The 17,687-nt window shown below is 42.6% G+C and overlaps 1 protein-coding gene across 1 annotated transcript in view; it reads left to right on the top strand.

The window, feature by feature from the left end:
- The window catches only part of ATF7IP2 (activating transcription factor 7 interacting protein 2), a gene marked incomplete at its 5' end in the record, with an annotated part of 51,409 nt that extends 37,238 nt beyond the window's left edge, over window positions 1-14,171 (top strand). Inside the window, 5 exons of the mRNA XM_082713059.1 lie at window positions 2,137-2,210; window positions 3,311-3,372; window positions 3,949-4,018; window positions 12,496-12,581; window positions 13,162-14,171. Of these exons, the coding sequence (XP_082569185.1) occupies window positions 2,137-2,210; window positions 3,311-3,372; window positions 3,949-4,018; window positions 12,496-12,581; window positions 13,162-13,575 (706 nt within the window). The 3' untranslated portion in view covers window positions 13,576-14,171. The remainder of the gene's footprint in view (window positions 1-2,136; window positions 2,211-3,310; window positions 3,373-3,948; window positions 4,019-12,495; window positions 12,582-13,161) is intronic.
- Between the last annotated feature and the right edge of the window lie 3,516 nt (window positions 14,172-17,687).

The following is a 17,687-nucleotide window of genomic DNA, read 5'->3' as shown; positions in this document are numbered from 1 at the left end:
AGGGAACCACCTAAAAAAGAAGTATAATTGATAGGCTAAGAAGAGAAAATAAAGGGGTCCCTGGGTGGCTCAGTGGGTTAAAGCCTCTGCCTTCAGTTCAGGTCATGATCCCAGGGTCCTGGGATCAAGCCCCGCATCAGGCTCTCTGCTCGGCAGGGAGCCTGCTTCCCCCCACCCTGTCTCTCTCTGTCTGCCACTCTGCCTGCTTATGATCTCTGTCTGTCAAATAAATAAAACCTTTTTAAAAAAGAAGGTGGAGAAGGGAAAATAAAGTCATATACAATGCAATTTTATTCATAATTGCCAAAATGTGGATGCAACCAAGATCTCCTTCAGTAGGTGAATGGATAAATAAATCATTACATTCAGACAATAGGAATATTATTCTGTACTAAAAAAGAAATGAGCTTTGAAGCTAGGAAAAGAACAGAGGAAACTTAAATGCGTATTACTAAATGAAAGAAGTCAGTCTGAGAAGGCTATATACTGTGTGATTCCAACTACATGACATCCTAGGAAAGGTAAAAACATGGAGACAGTAAAAAGATCAAATACTGCCAGGGCTGATGAGTAGGGATGAATAGGTAGAGCACAAGAATTTTTAGGGCTGTGAAACTATTCTGGGTGATACCGTAATGATGGATATGTATCATTATATATTGTCAAAATGCATGGAATGTACACCACTAAGAGTGAACTGTGTTGTAGGCTATGGACTTCGATTGTGATAATGATGTGTCAGTGTAGGTTTATCCTTTATAACAAGCATACCACCGTGCTATAGGATTTTGGTGGGGAGGTGGGAAGGCTGGTTAGGGACAGTAAGTATATGGGCAAATTCATTATTAGTGTCACTTCACCCAAATCATTCTGTACATTTATTGCAGTCTCACTCAAACTCCTGGCAGCCTTTTTTTTTTTAATAGAAAATAACAAGCTGATTGAAAACTTAAGTGAAATGCAAAAGACCTAGAAGATGAAAGCAGTTTTAGAAGAACAAAGTTGGAAGACACCTAAGTTTCAGATTTCTATAAAGTTATAGTAATTAAGACAATGGTGTTGTCTTAGGATAGGCCCATAAATTGGTGGCCAGATTAGAGACTATTCTATATCGTCTCTTGGGTTTCAGCAAAGAGGCCAAGGTAATTTATTGGAGAAGAGACCGTCAACAGCTACCACAGGAATAGCCAGAGGGGAAAAGTGAACCTGCCCTCTTTACCTCACACCATATACAAAAATAATTTGAAATGGAACACAGACCTAAATGCAAAAGCTGAAAATTAAAATAATCTATAAAAAAAGTGGTATAACTGTGCATAGAAAATTCATTTAGACATTTTATGGGCTCAAAGAAATATGTGTCAAGATCTTAAGAAAGATTTTGATGTAAAGGTCAAACTCGTGAAAGAGGAGTCAAAGTCATAACCATGATGAGGGTCATTTACCATATTTTTCAGTTTAGTCAATGTGTGGCCAGTTTTTCTACTACAGTGATGTAATGTAGGATCGTGGCAGGACTAATTTTTTTTTTAAGATTTTATTTATTTATTTGACAGAGATCACAAGTAGGCAGAGAGTCAGGCAGAGAGTGAGAGAGAAGCAGGCTCCCTGCTGAGCAAAGAGCCCGATGTAGGGCTGGATCCCAGGACCCTGGGATCATGACCTGAGCTGAAGGCAGAGGCTTTAACCCACTGAGCCACCCAGGTGCCCCGAGGACTAATTTCTTAATAGCCTTATTTGTCACAGTCCTGTATCTGTAAATGTCCAAGTGTCTTCCTGGTGTTTTTTTCAGTTATACTTTTCATTTTCATCAAGGCAAGTATATGTTCTAGAATGACATTTATATATTGTATATTTATGTATATTATATACTTATAGGTTATATATTTGGATTCATTGTAAATGGGTCTTTGGTAAGTTTTAAGGATCCATTATTAGACACTTACGGTCATGTAACTGGCAACACACAGGGTTTCTTGGGTATTAGGTTTTATCTCCAGTTCCTGCCACAACTGTTAGATTAAACATGTCAGTTATGAAATGTTAAGTCAGAGAATTCTAACCATTGATTGCATGTTTCAGCCTGATAATGCATATTTAGTTTATTTTTGTTTTTAATTTTCTTTATCATTTTAGTAACAATGATGATGTTATGTTGATTTCTGTGGAAAATCCTAATTTGACAACTCCAAATACATCAAATCCAACAGGTATCTTAAGTTGATTAAAATATGATCTATGAAATTAGAAAGCCTCAAATCAGTATTTGTATTAAAATGGAGAACTGAATATTATCTTTCAATAAAATAAAAATTTTAATTCTACTTTCAAAAATGTTTTTATATCCATAATTAATATTATCTGAATAAATAAATGATTTCTTAATTTAACTGAGGTTTCTTTTTAACCTCGTGATTTTATTTAATTTATGGCCTTTTGTTTGTTTTCTGTATTTAATAGATTTGTAAGTTACAAAACTACTTAACCTTTCATATATTTCATTATATGAAATATTTGTTTGCCCTGGCATGTGTTGGTGGTAGTGATTTGGTTTTTGGTTTTTGGTTTTAATCTTAAGATTTAAAGTTGGGCTATTCTTTAGCATCTTTGATTTGTTTTTTAACTTTTTGGTTTTTTGAGTTGTTCCTCTTTAGAGTTGCTGTCTTATTCAACTTAGGTAAAAATCTTTACCCTCAGATCTCAAATAAAGTTCCTTTCTCTTGAAATGGCTATCTTCTTGGCCTGTAAGTTCTCATTCCAAAACTCCGCATTTCCTTTTCATGTTTTACATTTTAGTGTATTTGCATCTTGATTTCGGAAAGCTTTGCCTTCACTTACACAGCCACTCAGTTGCCCCCAGGGCTCAGACTATTCAGATTGTGAATCAGATATTTACAAGGGACAGTAAGCATTTATCTGAGGTTTTCTCCGGTTCTGAATTGAATTCTCCTCAGTCATTTCCAGAGTCTGGGCTAGAGGTACTGTGAATAAAGAATATGTACATTTCTTTCCAAGTCTGTTTCCTCAAATGCCATATCTATTTACAGATGGATTTTCAAAAAAGAGTTACCAATAGTTGTAAAGTTACAGAAGGACAAAATCTTTTGAACCCAAATTAGATTTTTTTTATTATTTGGATTGGTTCCTCGGTCTTTGGAATGGGTCATGTCAACTGAGTTCCTTTTTTGTGATTATGTAATAATAAATGGTTAATGTGCATCCTCATTGTGTCTGAGCATTCATATGTTACAAAGTTCATAAATATCTAATAGTTTAATACATTTGTCAAATGTTGGTATTTTTCTTTCAGATACTGGAAGAACCAAATCAGGAAATTCTAGTACTTCACCTGGTGCTAAAACAGAAGTTACGGTAAGTAATAAATTTTGTCTCTGAATGTTGTTCATCTGAGTATGTTAGTTCTGTGAACTTAGTGTTGCTGCCTGGTGGGGATGGGGATGGTGACTTAGTTTTGTCATTCATTCTCTGTAACATTAATGCCTGATTAGTTAGCATACCCAGATTTCCAGTCTAGCTTAAATATTAAAACAGTTAGTGACAAACATATTTCACAATCCTACTTATTTACCAAACTAACTCGGAATCTGCTTAGTCATATTCTCAGAAACCACGTAGTATTTCCTCAGCCCCTCTCTCCTAATAATAGAGTTCAATTAAGCTATAGTGTTTTCTTTTTTTAAAATATTTTCTGCAGGGCACCTGGGTGGCTCAGTGGGTTAAGCCTCTGCCTTTGTTTGGCTCAGGTCTTGATCCCGGGGTCCTGGGATTGAGTCCCGCATTGGGCTCTCTGCTCAGCAGGGAGCCTGCTTCCCCTCTCTCTCTGCCTGCCTCTCTGCCTACTTGTGATCTCTGTCAAATAAATAAAACCTTTAAAAAGAATATTTTCTGCTATGGAGGCAAAATCTTCATTTTCTAATAATTTTTCAGGCTGTAGAGAAGAAGAAATTCGATTCTGTGATTGATCTGACGAAAGAAGCCCTATCAAACTGCAACACAGGTAAAGGATTTGTCTTTCCTTACTTTTTTTTTAATTAATATATAATTTGCCTCAGGGGTACAGGTCTGTGAATCATCAAGCTTACACATTTCACAGCACTCACTATAGCACATACCCTCCCCAATGTCCATAACCCAGCCACCCTGTCCCTGCCCCCCCACCCTGTCTTTCCTTTTTAAGAGAGAGGGAAAGTAACAGTCCAGAAAGCGTTTGACCCATTTATAAAGTCTGTTTTAGTGTGTTAGTGTGTGTGTATAGCTCTATGCAATTGTATCATGTATTCACGTAATGGTCACTACAGTCAAATTACAATTAATTATGCATGGGTGTAATGTGATGATACATTAGGTATCTTTTTGAGACTGACTTCTTTTACTTAGCGTGATTCCCCTGCGGGTCATCACAGCTGCCTATCAGTAGTATTGCTTTTTATGGCCGACTGGTATTCCATAATGCGATGTTTTCACTCGCTGAAAGACAGCTGGGTTGTCTGGGGCTGTTATGAATCTCTTTTCCAGTACACACCTTTCTTCTTGGTATCAGTAGCCCTGTGAGAGGGTACTAGGGCAGAGCATGGAAAGGTAGAGGAAGAATGACAGCAGTGCCCTCTTTCTCAGATTTAAACAGGAAGAAGTAAAATGTAGTCATCTGGGGCTAGTCATCAGTTACAAATAAGTTTCAACTCTTAATAACTGCACTTGAATGTTTTGTTTTGTTTTTTTAAGATTTTATTTATTTATTTGAGGGAAAATGAGTGAGAGAGAGCATGAGCGAGGAGAAGGTCAGAGGGAGAAGCAGACTCCCCAAGGAGCTGGGAGCCCGATGCAGGATTTGATCCTGGAACTCCGGGATCATGACCTGAGCCGAAGGCAGTTGCTCAACCAACTGAGCCACCCAGGCACCCTGCACTTGAATGTTCTTGTTACTCTTAATAAAATCTGGGAATGTAACTTATTTAAGCATTAGAAAATTATGTACTATTTAAAAATGGGGAGTAGCATAGTAAATATATAGCCAGTTCCTTCTCCCCTTTCAACTGGGATCCAAAGGTTAGAACAATTGGAATCTCCAGTTACCCCATGATAGAATTAAAAAGTCCTTCCATTTCCAGTTCCAAGATGAAGATTAGAAATATAAATTTGAAAGATGAATTGGGAACCTATAATAATCAGTTACTTTTTAATTAAGATTATTAAGTCATTTTTAAACCATAGGGTACAGGATTTGAGATACAGTAAAATAAAAAGAACACAGATTCATTCAGTGCTTTAGAAAGTAAGTCAGACCTCTAAGTTGGGGGGGCTTCAGTTTGAAATCTAGCAGTTGGACAGATGGACCCTTCTCGTCTACACTGCCGACTTATGATAATGTGAATCTGTTCATCTTATAGAGTGTCCAGTTCTGAATAGAGATATCAGGTCAAACCTGGACTGTTTCCCATTATTCCCAGCCTTAATGAATGGTATCACCAGCTCACCCAATTTCCCAAGCTAGACATGAGTCGCTTTTGACTCTTGGGTCTGCCCCATTCTCCTGGGGTATGTCTGATGACCCTACTCTTCATTTTTTCATATTCACTTCACACTCTTGGGCTGGACTTTTCCTTCCAGGCTCCCCTTACCATTGGTATTTGGGGCACACCTGTATTATAGCTGTATGGCATTGCTCTGTCTTTGTTTCTTTACATTATCACTTCCTGAAAGGACTCCATTCTCTCCGGCCAGTGTCAGTGGCTTTATTAATCTGTAAGTCTCCATCCTCTTAGCACAATGCTTAACACACAGTATACATTCCCCCCCAAAATACTGAATTAATGCATATTTTCCACTGAAGAGTTTTAAAGGAAATGTAAGTTCACATACTGTGAATGGGAGTGTAAATCTTTCTGGGAGACCTTTTGTCAACATCAAAAGCTTTACAAATAGGCAAGACTTTGACCCTAAAATTCTGTGACTAGTTACCTAAAGAAACTGAAGTTAAGTATATAGGGAAGTATGAAAATGCTCATGGCAGTGCTGTTTGTGAAAAATAAAAGTCTGGAAATCCTTAAATTTCTAGAAATGAAGGATTAAGTGCACTAATTAGATTCATAAAGTATAACAGTATTCAGCCATTAAAAAGAATGTAGTAGAAGAAGTGTGTGCTGATGTAACGTCTTAGTAGTGTAATGCAAAACAGGTCATAAATGCATATAGAGAGAGTAGTGGTGGAGTCAAGGGCCCAGGCTTAACTCTTAAAAAATGCCAGATACTGCAGTGTAGGACTACAGTCCCTTAGAGAGGGATGAGTGAGATGAGCTGTACGGACTGCGCCAGCTTTCCTCCTAGACCGTGGTGCAGCGCAGGAACTCCCAAGCAGAGGATGGCGTCTTGCCATTCCAGGTGAGGAGACGGAGACGCATTCGGAGAGGCTGAGGCCACCAGAATGAAGGGGAAGACTACAGCGGCAGAATGAGGAAGCCACTCAGAGAAAGGGCTCCGGACTCTAGCACAGAGTCCTCTTGAGTCCTTGCTGAAGCATTAAGCCACACATGAGTAGGGTGAAACCCTGTAAGTCTTGGCAAAGAATGACCAAAGAGCCTTATGCTCAGAGGTGGGAAATGTTTCAGTTCTGACCAGCTGCAGTGACAGCTGTAGTGACAGTTTCTTACGGACCATCTGGGTATAAACTCGTCTTAGAACAAAGGCAGCTATAGCCTTACCCTAATAAAACCAAAAAGCTTTGAAAGGATTGAGCTGAACTACTATAGCTTGATAGCTTATCACACAAAGCCCACTGTGTTCTGTTAAAAGAAGAGAATGGAATTCAACACACAACTATTTAAAATTTATAACACCCGGGGCACCTGGGTGGCTCAGTGGGTTAAGCCTCTGCCTTCGGCTCAGGTCGTGATCCTAGGGTCCTGGGATCGAGCCCTGCATCAGGTTCTCTGCTCGGCGGGGAGCCTTCTTCCTCCACACTCCTGTCTGCCTCTCTGCCTACTTGTGATCTCTCTCTGTCAAATAAATAAATAAAATCTTTTTAAAAAGTTTATAATATCCTGGGACGCCTGGGTGGCTCAGTTGGTTAAGCGGCTGCCTTTGGCTCAGGTCATGATCCCAGCGTCCTGGGATCGAGTCCTACATCGGGCTCCTTGCTCAGCAGAAAGCCTGCTTCTCCCTCTGCCTCTGCCTGCCTCTCTGTCTGCCTGTGCTCACTCTCTCTGACAAAAAAAAAAAAAGTTTATAATATCCATCATTCAGTAAAAAAGAAATCATGAGAGATACAGAGACCAAAAAATGGAATCCATAACCAGGAGAAAAATCAGTCAATAGAAATAAACTTAGAAATGACAGAGATGACAGAATTAACAGACAAGGACTTTGAAGGAACTTACAGAAATATCCTCAAAGTGGGGCACCCAGCTGGTTTAATCAGAAGAGCATGCAACTCTTGATCTTGAGGTTGTGAGTTTGAGCCCCACAATGGGGGCAGAGATTATATAATAAATTATTACATAATAAAATTTTTAAAGTTAAAAAAAAGAAAGGAATATGCTCAAAGATAAGAAGTGAACAGGAAAGAATAATATAAATAATATGAATAAAAGATACAAAATAGAACCAAATTTTAAAAAAGAGAACACTTAAAGTTCCGTGGATGGAATACAAATAGCATATTATACAAAGAAGAAGGAGAAAAAAATGGTACACTGGAGGAAACAGTACCTGACCAAATAGTTTGGAAAGAAACTACCTTAAATCCTTAAAAAAAAAGACTGAGAAAAAGGAATCAGACTTTCAATGAACTGTGACATGATATCAAGTGGTCCGACATCCACATATGGTCAGAAGTCTTCTAAATTTAATGAAAAGTACAAACCCACATAATTAAGAACTACAGTAAATTCCAAGCAGGATAAATACAAAGAAAACCGTATCAAGGTATACCATAATTCATTCCTGAAAACCAGTGATAAAAAGAAAAATCTTAAAAGTGAACAGAAAACAAAACACAATGTTTTTCAAGAAAAAAATGTTTTATATCATAAAATATAGAGAACAAAGAACAGTTTTCTGAGTTTGGAACAATGCAAACCAAATGTCAGTCAAATGACATCACTGAAAGGCTAGGGTAAAAAATTCCTTAACCTAAAATTCTATATCCACCAAGTATCATTCAAAAGTGGAAACAAAATTAAGACTTTTTCATATAAAAGTTGTTGTGGGCAAACCTTCATTATCAAAAAGGGGGGCCCCTGGGTGGTGCCATTCGTTGAACATCCAGACGACACTTTGCTACAGAAGACGTGGGGATGGCAAATATTTTACATAATCCAAGAGAAGCCACAAGAAAATTCAAAGAACAAATGAGTCTAATGGAGAACAGAGGCAAGATTGTAGATTTAAGCCCAACTAAACTGATAATTAGAAAACCATAAATGGTCTAACATGAAAAAGCAGACATAGTTGGACTGGATAAAAAAACAAGACCAAATTATATGATAATTATATGATGCCCTTTAAATATAAATATACGGGTAGGTTAAAATTAAAAGGAGGGAAGAGGACAACTATGCAAAAGCATGCAAACACTCATCATGACAAAGCTGGAGTGACTGTATTATCATAAAACCCTTCAGAAGAAGGAACAGTACCAGAGGCAAAGAAGACCATTTCAGGTGGCCAAGAGACATATGAAAAAATGCTCCACATCACTCAGCATCAGGGAAATACAAATCAAAACCACAATGAGATACTACCTCACGCCGGTCAGAAAAGCTAAAATGAACAAGTTGGGAAACAAGAGATATTGGTGAGGATGCAAAGAAAGGGGAACCCTCTTAACACTGTTGATGGAAATGCAAACTGCTGTGGCCACCTTGGACAAAAGTTTAAAATGGAGCTACCCTGCAACCCACCAATTGCACTGTGGGGTATTTATCCGAAGGAAGCAAACATAGTGATTCAAGGGGGTGCACATACACCAATGTTTATAGCAGTAATGTCCACAATAACCAACTATGGAAAGAGCTGAGATGTCCATCCACAGATGAGTGGTAGAGAAGATGTGGTCTATATCTACAATGGAATATTACTCGGCCATCAAAAAGAATGAAACCTTGCCATTTGCAATGACATGGATGGAACTTAGAGAGTATTATGTTAAGTGCAGTAAGTAAGAGAAAGACAAATACCATACGATCTCACTCATATGTGGAATTTAAGAAACAAAACAGATGAACAGAGGGGAAGGGAAGGAAAAATAAAATAAGAGGAAATAGAGAAGGAGGCAAACCCTTAGAGATACTGAACTCTAGGAAAAAAACTGAGGGTTGCTGGAAGAGAGGTGGGTGTGGGGAAGGGATAACTGGGTGATGGGAATGGAGGAGGGCATGTGATGTGATGAGCACTGGATGTTACATGCAACTGATGAATGACTAAGTTCTACCTCTGAAATTAATAATAGAAAAACCTACTTCATAATGATAAAGAAGCCATTTCATCAGGAAGACCCAAGGAAACCTACATGTGTAGGCATGTTATTGTAGAATTTCAAAATTCCTGATGCAAAAACTGATAGGATGAAATGATTAAAAAATAAACGGTTATAATTGGAGGTTCCGTCACTCCCTTCTTGGTGATTGATAGGGCATGTAGACAGAAACAGAAGGTGTAAAACCCGAGCAACACTACCAACCCAACTGAACCTAACTGACATTTGTAGACTGCTCAACCCAGCCACAGCAGAGTACACATTCACATTAAATGCACAGGAAAGGAGCAGTAAGATAGGTTGGGTTCTGGACTGCAAAACTAGTCTGTGTGTGTGTGTGTGTGTGTGTGTTTAGAGTGCAAGCGAGCCAGTGGTGGGGAGGAGCAGAAGGAAAGGGAGAGAATTTTAAGCAGGCTTCACAGCACTGATATCAGTTGCAGGGCTCAATGTCAAGACTGAGGTTATGACCTAAGCTGAAATCAAAAGTCAGACACTTAACCTACTGAGCTTCCTGGTCGCCTCTAGTCCCAGTATATTTAAAAGGACAGTTATCCTACAGAGCACACTCTCTGATACAGCAGAATTAAATCAGCAATCAGTAACAAATAGCTAGAACATCCCCAGGTATTTGGAGGCTAGACACATTTCTAAATAACCCATGAGTCAAAGCAGTCAAAAAGAGAAACTGAAAAATATTTTTAACGAAACGAAAATGGAAAAACAGCAACATTTGAGGGATGTAGGTAAGGCAGTGCTTAGAGGGAAATGACTAGCATTACATGTTTATTGTAGAAAAAAAGAGAAAGTCTAAAATGAACAATCTAAGTTTCTATCTTAAGATGCTAGGAGAAAAAAAAAGGACAGATTAAGCCTAAAGCAAGTAGACGATACTTTGCTATCAAAGACATGGGGACCGCAAATAGGCACAAGAAACCATCATCCTCACCCTTGTTACTCATGAGCACAGTGAAGACAATAGAGAGACACCAAAACATAGCTATTAGAATGCCTACAAGTGAAAAGAACCGAAAATACACAAAGTGTTGGCTGGCTCTGAAGCAAGCTGGCATTCTGGTGCTTTGGCGGTAGGAACGTAACATGGTAACCACATCGGAAGTGGCTCAGCAGTTCCTCCAGACGCTCACTGTACCCTCAACCATGAGACACAGTCATTGCAGTCTTAGCTAGTCCCCCACGAGGAATGACAGCCTGTATGTCCACAGACTTCTACGCCACTGCCACGGCGACTGGATTCATAATGGTCCCAAACTGCAAAGAGTGCAAACATCCATCAGCCGATAAATGGATAAACGGGTTGTGGCGTATCTGTCCCAGAAGGTCCTTACAGCTCCAACAGATTCTTTTACCACCGGCAAATAAACTGACTAATGAAATGACTTGCAAACACAAGGCAGAATCTCGATTATGCTTGTCAGAAGAAAAATACAAACAAGAGAAATTTTGTTGGGGGAGATTCAGAGGGTATATTAATCAGTTCTACCATTGCACACACCGTAGATAAAAATGGTTTTGACGCTTCATAGACGTGCTCCAACTCAGGAATGTTTCAGCTTCCTAGCCCTACTACTTTGCACCAGGAGGCCCCATTTCTTATCACCTCCCAGAGGTAGCCTCTCCTTGGTTGTTTTCAGACCATTCTTAACAGCTGCTTACACCCTCTTCCTTTCCCGTAGCCCGCACTTCCTCTTCTTCCCTTTCCTTTCTTGCCCGCACCGCCTCTCCTGACTCCATCCTCCTGTCTGACCCCCCTCCTAGCCCTCTCCTTTACCGCAGTCCACGGTTTACCGCTGACCCTGAACAGTGTGGGCATGATAACAGGACACCAGCCCCACATGCAGCTGAAAATGCCGTGACTGTTCCCTCCCCAGACCTAACTACTAACGGCCAACTGCTGACCAGACACTTCACCGACTACATGAACAGTCAACACCGTCTTGTATGTTACACGTATTCTATGCCGTTTTCTTATGATAAAGGGAGCTAGGGAAAAGATGCTTTTAAAATCATGAGGAAGAAAAAATAGATTTACAGTACTGTACTGCATGTACTGAAAAACATCCGCATGTAAGTGGACCCGCGCAGTTCAAGCCTGTGTAGTTCAAGGTCAGCTGAGCATGTGATCTCCAGGCTAACACAGCCTCAGAAACACGGAGTCCTTTAACCCCCAGACTGCCTGATACTTGGTTCGAATTCCCAGGACTTGCATGTGTCTCGTATTTATACTGGGTTGTAAATGGCTCTGTGTTGGCAAACATCCTGTTGACCTAAGAGAGTGCAAGGCACCTCAGAGAACGCTGCCCGATGATCCCTCTCCCATGTATGGTTTCTCCTACTTAGGAAGTCTCACGTGTTTATCTTAGGGCAATTTTTGTCACATTAAAGGGAAATTCTCTGTATTTGACACCTTTGGGTCTTGAAGTATTTTTTTTTTAAAGATTTAATTTACTTATTGGACAGACAGAGATAACAAGTAGGCAGAGAGGCAGGCAGAGAGAGAGAGGAGGAAGCAGGCTCCCCGCTGAGCAGAGAGCCCGATGCGGGGCTCCATCCCAGGACCCCGGGATCACGACCTGAGCCAAAGGCAGAGGCTTTAACCCACCAAGCCACCCAGGAGCCCCTTGAAGTTTTAAGGTTTTTTTTATTTACTGAGAGAGAGAGACAGAGAGAGAGAGAACGTGCGCACAAGCAGGAGGAGGGGCAAAGAGAAAGGGAGAAGCAGGCTCGGCACTGAGCAGAGAGCCCGATGCTGGCCTCGATCCCTGGACCCTGGGATCATGACCTGAACTGAAGGCAGAGGCTTAACCGACTGAGCCCCCCAGGTGTCCTGGGTCTTAAACTTTTATCAGAAGTTTATCTTATTTCACGGTTTTATGATTTTAGTTCACATTTAATTACCACCTAAGGCATAAACTAGTTTTGCTTAAAGGCTATGGAATTGATTACCGCAGATAGATTTTACTTCTCAAATCTTGCGTTCACAGGAAGTTCAGCATCCGCCATGGAGTCACCTGCAAAAGCTGCTTTGATCTCGAAGGAGACAACCCCCGTGGCACAAAATGCAGCCCAGGTATGGACCGGAGCCGCTCTATCCAGGAATACGCATTCCAGATTGAGTGGACGTACCCACCGTACTCACACAGAAACACCTGGGTCACATTTCAGCTTGTACTTTTTCAGCATGTGCTATTGTGCCTCTACTTACTTGTGGAACCAAAATAATTTAATTGAATTTTCCAGAAACTCTGGAGGTTAAATATGTATTTTTTTTTTTTTTAAACCCAACAAAAGATTTTTAAGAGTAGCAGCCATGATCAATGAGGGTAGAGGGGAATGGGTGTTGGACACTCACACTTTTCAGGCAAATTAGCACAACATTTGGGGACACAATTTGGAACTGATGGAATATTTATCCAGCGTGTCTGGGACCTAACCCTTTCTGGATCGGTGGTTCCAGAGCATGGAGATCCTAATGCCAAAAGAAGCTGATGGTTAAGAAGACTGGACCCAGCCAGGCCCACATAGTCTTGAATGTTCTCGTGATTCTGGTAAATGGGTCAGAGAACACGCAGTGTATTTAGAACTGCAGTTGAGAACTTTAATCAAAAATGTCCACTCTAGCTTGCTAAACTTTATAAATGTCTTTCTAGGTTCTTGAGTCCTTTGAGCACTTGCCACCTCTCCCAGAGCCGCCACCACTACTCCCTGAACTGGTGGACAAAATCCGGGACACGCTTCCTCCCCAGAAGCCCGAGCTCAAAGTGAAACGGGTGCTGAGACCCAAGGGCATTGCCCTGACTTGGAACATTGCCAAAATCAACCCCAAATGCGCTCCTGTGGAAAGCTATCACCTCTTCCTCTGCCATGAGAACCCTAGCAATAAGTTGATTTGGAAGAAAATTGGAGAAATTAAAGCTCTGCCCCTCCCCATGGCCTGTACTTTATCTCAATTTTTAGCTTCCAACAAATATTATTTTACTGTCCAATCAAAAGACATTTTTGGGCGATATGGACCCTTTTGTGATATAAAATCTATCCCTGGGTTTTCTGAAACTCTTACCTAAAAAAAAAAAAAAAAAAAAAAAGGCTTTGGTAATTATATTGTACCACATTGTTTTGGTTTTTTTTTTTTTCATGTTTGAGTTGTTGGTTTACGATGTTCCTCTAACACTGTTTGCCATCTTCAAGGGCCAGTCCAGACTGTGAACCCTTTGTATAGGGCAGTCCTCTTCCCTGTGTCAAAAGTGGCCTCTAGTTCCATGAGTTTCTGATTTGCACCCCGTAAGTACTCCCAGTGGGTATGTTCTACAACGTACTGTCGCTGGGCAGTGTCGTGCACAGTACCGCTGCCCACGAACCCTGGCGTATGAGCTGCCCCCGGCGCCTCGGCCAGCGGTCCGCTGCCAGGCACCTGCGTCTGTGGGCAGTGCAGGTTGGTGAAAAACCCGCTCTTCGGAGGCAGGCTCGTCTGTGGGGTTCATCTCCCCAAGATCTTATGTAAATAAGTGTCTTCTCATTCTGTTCAAAATCTAAGGGCCATGAATTTGCCCTCTCCATTGTTTTTGTTTTTTGGCTACCCAGTCACTTGGAAAACGAGTCTGGAGGTTTTCCCTAAATCTGTTTGTATATTTAGGTACGTAATAAAATCAGTTCAACACCGTGTGCTGTGTACACAAAACCCGGAGTATGTCTTATAAAACCGTCATCCAGCCCACTGTTTCAGCTCTGGACAACGGAGAGGCTTGCCTTAGGTTTAAGGCTTTCATGTGTTGATTCTTCCGTGCTGCTCTGTTCTTCTCCTGGTGCCCCCGTTCCTCGGAGGAACAGAGCAGTAAAGGCCCCGAAAGCAGAGTCCCGGGCGCACGTCTGTCTGCGGCGCGCGGCGCACGGGAGGGAAGCTGTGGCTAGCCCGGCTCGCCCGGGATCTCAAACGGGCCAGCAGACTGGGTGAGTGTGAGTCGGGCGGGGGGACTGCTGAAGCAAAGGGACGTCACTGCTAGTGGGAGGGACAGTCTGCTCCCCAGAGGCGGGCTTTCTGGGTCCATGGTGAGAGTGCAGTCCTCGGAGGCTCCGAGATTGCAAAAATTGAACGAGGAGCGCTTTTCTTTGGCATTTTATGAATACCTTCACAGCTTCAGTCCGAAGTAAAGCTATTATTTTTCAGTCTCCTGTCTCTTTCTCTTCTAATACACTGCCCCTGGAAAAGCCAGATTCCGACTGAACGGATGAGACGGGCTGCCCTCCACGAGGCCCGGTTTCCAGCTCAGAGCAATGGCGAGCCCCCTGCGGCTCAGGACAAGGGCTTCACTAGGGGGGCCACTGCACCCACGGGGGGGCGAGGGGGGGACACAGACCAGACACTTAGGTACGTGCCAAGCGAAGCCCGAAGACTTGATACCTTAAACAAGATTTGGGTGTGCATCACCAAAGTGAAACTCCATCCCCAGCCGGCCCGCTTCTGGAATGCAGGTGGGCGCACAGGTCTTAGGAGCTTTCAGGATACCAGGATGGGGGAGGATGGCTGACAGTAAGCATTGGGGCTGGTGCCTCGAGCAGCACTTTTTCTTGCCTTTTGCAAAGTGTAGGGGCAAGATCCTCAAGTGTTATCCCCTCGGCGGCACCGGCAGAGAGCCAGCCTAAGGACAACACAGATCTGGTACCTAATACGACTGCATCATACATAAAGGGAAACGGATGCCCTGACTTTGGGCAGGAAGCGTGGCCTTTGACTCAACGTGACCCTCATGCCCAAGCACATCTGGATTTCCTCCAGCAAGGGTGGAAATATCAGGTAGTTGCATCTCTCCCGACGGAACTCTCGTATGAGGCTGAAAGACAGGAACGGATGGAATTGGATTGGCTGCATGACAGGCTTTTTTTTTTTTTTTAAAGTCCAATTTCCCTCCATCCTCTGGATTTTTGTGGTAGTGGGTCAAGGGTAAAAGTGTCGATCTCTGAATTTCTGTCACCTCAGCTTTTGTAAAGATTGCAGTAAGGCCGATCTCAAGGGACACAGCTGTGGGCTGCTGTTAGCAAGCCCTGGGCCAAGGACCCATCTGGAAGTTCTTTCCCTTTACTTCGAGAGAGGGAAATAACATCTGATCTGTGAAGATAATATTTCTATATTCACGAGTAATAGTTAAAACTATTTCCAACCCAGTTCTCTCTCCCTGGATTAGTGTGTGCAGTTGGACAGGGCATGGAATGGATTTAGCCAGGATAACACAAGAGGCAGAGGATACTTAATTTTTGCAATCGCACGCTTTCACTCCTTGGATGCAGGGGAGTACTCAGTTTGGGGGAGGGAGTACCTACTGGTAGGCATGGCCTGTGGGACTGATGTCCACAGTGGCCTGAAGAGAGGGTACAGATACAGCAAGGGGTGGGGGGGAGCCACACATGGGGGTAATTACTTGGGGTCATGGGGTATTTTCTGGCCTGTCTGCAAATGAAACCGATCACCACAGCCCAAGGTCAGCTCCATGGGTGAACTATGCTCTTTTTATCCATGAAAATAGGGACACACCTATCTCTTGCTTGTAGATGGGGACCCACGAGTGGCAAGCAGAGATACTTGGGTAGTTCAGCGGTAGGATATGACTTTGTTTCAGCCCAAATGGGCTCTGTATAAAGCCAATTTGGTAAATTTATGGGCAGGGGTTATTCCTCTGAGCAAATCAGAGGGCAGACATAGGCTGGGCGATATCCCAAGACAGAGTAGAAATTCTTAGCAGCTGTGCCAAGAGGTTTATGACATGGTAAAAAGGTTTGGGACATGAAGCTCAGCCAACCCAAAATCGTTTTCCCCAATTCATTAAATTTTCCCCATGAAATACTCATGCATTCATTCAAGGGATTACTGAGCATCTGCCGTATGCCAGACACCAGGCCAGGGACCAAGAAGGAGAACAAGCAGATACTTTCCCGGGCACCTGGCTTCTGCCTGGGACTCCGTCATGATCTCAGGGTCCCGGGATCGAGCCCCGCATCGGGCTTCCTGCTCAGCGGGAGTCTGCTTCTCCCTCTCTCTGCCCCTCCTTCCCACTCGTTCTACCTCTCCCTCCCTCTCCCTCAATCTCAAATCATAAAATCTTAAAAAAAAAAAAAAAAAAGTAGATACGGTCCCTGCCCTTTTGGAACTGACCTAAGGACATTAATAAGTAAAAAGTAAACACACAAGATTTTCAGAGAACAACACAACGCGATCCATAACGAAACTGAGCCGGAGATACGGTAAAGCATGATGGAGGGGGTTGCTAGTCAAGCAGAGTTTCTTGGAGAGGGAGGCACTTAGGCCTGAAGGATTAGAAGGATTAGAAGGAACAAGGCATGAGGATGTGTGCAGGAAGGGTCTGTGCCAGGTCGAGGGGTTTAACCCTCACTCAAGAAAGTCTTCTAAAGCAAGAGAATTGGGGTGTAACAGGGGATCCCATGGGCCAGTGAAACCCACTACATGATTCTTAGTGGATCCTGATTCAGAAAAAACAGCTCTAGAGGCCATCATCTGGACAACAGGCGAAGCCCCAGCTACAGACTGTACAGGTAATAGCGCCACGTCCACGTTAAATGATGGACATTTGACTCCATGCCTTGACGCCTGTGACTCACAAATGGTTCAAAAAAATTTGCGTGCACGCACGTGCGCGTGCACAAACACACACACAGAAAGGCCAAAATAAATATTGACCACAACGTTGTTAGTTGGAGAATCTAAGTGAAAGTCTGTGGGTGTCATGTCGCAACATTTCTGTAGGTTGAAACTTTTCAAAATAAGTTGGGGGACCAAACAATGGGTCATTGGACTCTTACAGCCCATGGAGGGTCTAGAAATCCTGATTCAGGGGAGATTGGCAAAACGGGTAGAGCTCACCAGGTTAAGAGCACAGAGAACATGTGCAAGAGGCAGGGGCATCAGGATAGTTCAGGGAGGCCCACGGAGGCTGTGGGGGGCTAGCCCGTGGACAGCAGAGCATAGAGGACCTCACTGGTCTCCTGCAGCTCAGCCTTGCTTCCCTTCTCTGCTCCCCCGGCTCCACACTGCGAGGGACAGTCTGTCTCTACCCCTTGGCTCTGGCAGGTCTAGAACTGCTCTGACCAATGAAGCATAGGGAAGCGACGCTGCAGCAGCTCCGGGAGCTGGCCTGGCAACTTCGACTTTCTGTGTCTTGGAAGCCAG

The sequence above is a fragment of the Mustela nivalis genome, assembly GCF_964662115.1.
Source record: "Mustela nivalis genome assembly, chromosome: 19".
NCBI classification, from domain to species: Eukaryota; Metazoa; Chordata; class Mammalia; order Carnivora; family Mustelidae; genus Mustela; species Mustela nivalis.
This window is presented reverse-complemented; position numbering and strand designations above follow the sequence as displayed.